General features: G+C 40.5%; 1 protein-coding gene across 1 annotated transcript in view; it reads left to right on the forward strand.

Moving 5' to 3' along the window:
* LOC106534118 (feline leukemia virus subgroup C receptor-related protein 1) overlaps positions 1-1,265 on the forward strand; it is a gene marked incomplete in the record, with an annotated part of 19,172 nt that overhangs the window by 2,715 nt on the left and 15,192 nt on the right. Inside the window, 2 exon segments of the mRNA XM_014030639.1 lie at positions 399-471; positions 647-718. Coding sequence (XP_013886093.1) covers positions 399-471; positions 647-718 — 145 coding nt within the window.

Here is a 1,265-nt window from a genome sequence, read left to right on the forward strand (position 1 = left end):
AGTTCATTGTTCTCCATGCATTTTTAAAAATAAAAACCAAATTAACATGTTAGTAAAAAATTTTGAGGGCCCCCAAGATATCTCTCGCGGACCCCAGTTTGAGAACCTAAAGCCTTTATTTAATATTATTGAGGAAACACACCCTAAAGATTTAAAGGGTGCAAAGTTTTTAAGCATTTATCAGAGAACATTCCAAAGTCTGAACCTTCAGATGAAGACTTCAAATAAATCTTTAGGATAGACCCCCTCACTCCGGCTTCTCCAGATTAAAAAGTCTTTGAAGTCTGGAAACCTTCAAGGCTGGATGTCGCATTTAAAAACTAATTGTTGCGACGAGAATGAAATAGAAGGAAGCTAAAATGTCTCAAATGTTTTATTTCTTGTGTTTTGGTTTTTAGTTGGGGACAGCCATCGGCTTCCTTCTGCCTCCAGTCTTGGTCCCGAACACGCCCGATGATCCTGAACGAACAGGTGTGGTGAGAAATGTGACACAAATGAAGGAGGAGTGTGTGTGTATTTAACTCTGAAACATCCTCCTCGATGTTCAAAACAAAAGTTATTCCTCTGCCTGAAAACAGACGTTACGTAAAACGTTATCTCTGGTGTAATTAGCTTTTCAGGTGAACTGGATTTTTCTGTCCCACAGGTCACAACATCAGCGTCATGTTCTACGGCACAGCTGCTGTCTCCACGTTCCTCTTCATCCTCACCGTTATCGGTACGACAACTCGCTTCATTTAAACTGCACCCATCTGCAGGGGAAGCTGGGGGGCTTTGTGGGTCATTTGTTGACCACAGATGTACCTTTTTTATTTGCGGGAAAAGAAATGTTTTTGTTCTCCGAGCCTCAGGGGAACACAAACATCTAGATCCTCCTCATGAGCCCTTTGTTTCAGGACCGGAGTCACAGCTCGATACGTTTGAAGAGTTTATATTCAGACATTTTATTCAGAATTTTAAGCTGGAAACATCAGTGGTGTTTATGGGCTGTGGCCTTGCAGCKGTATGCAAACACACGATGTTTAAACTGCAGCTGTGGTTTAAAGCAGCCGCAAAGAATCAATGAGTTCAACAGAAACTCGTTTAGGTCGACAGTCTGAAGGCAGGTGTTTAACACTGACAAATTCTTTCTTCTACCAACTTWAGATCAATAAAAACACAAAAAGATGCTTTATTTGGCCACGTGGGGTTCACTGGATCTGTTTTTACTCATATTTTAAAACTTTTACTGTAAGAGTTAAATGAGTATTTTACAGGATATAAGA

The sequence above is a fragment of the Austrofundulus limnaeus genome, unplaced genomic scaffold, assembly GCF_001266775.1.
Source record: "Austrofundulus limnaeus strain Quisiro unplaced genomic scaffold, Austrofundulus_limnaeus-1.0 Scaffold1093, whole genome shotgun sequence".
Classification (NCBI taxonomy): domain Eukaryota; kingdom Metazoa; phylum Chordata; class Actinopteri; order Cyprinodontiformes; family Rivulidae; genus Austrofundulus; species Austrofundulus limnaeus.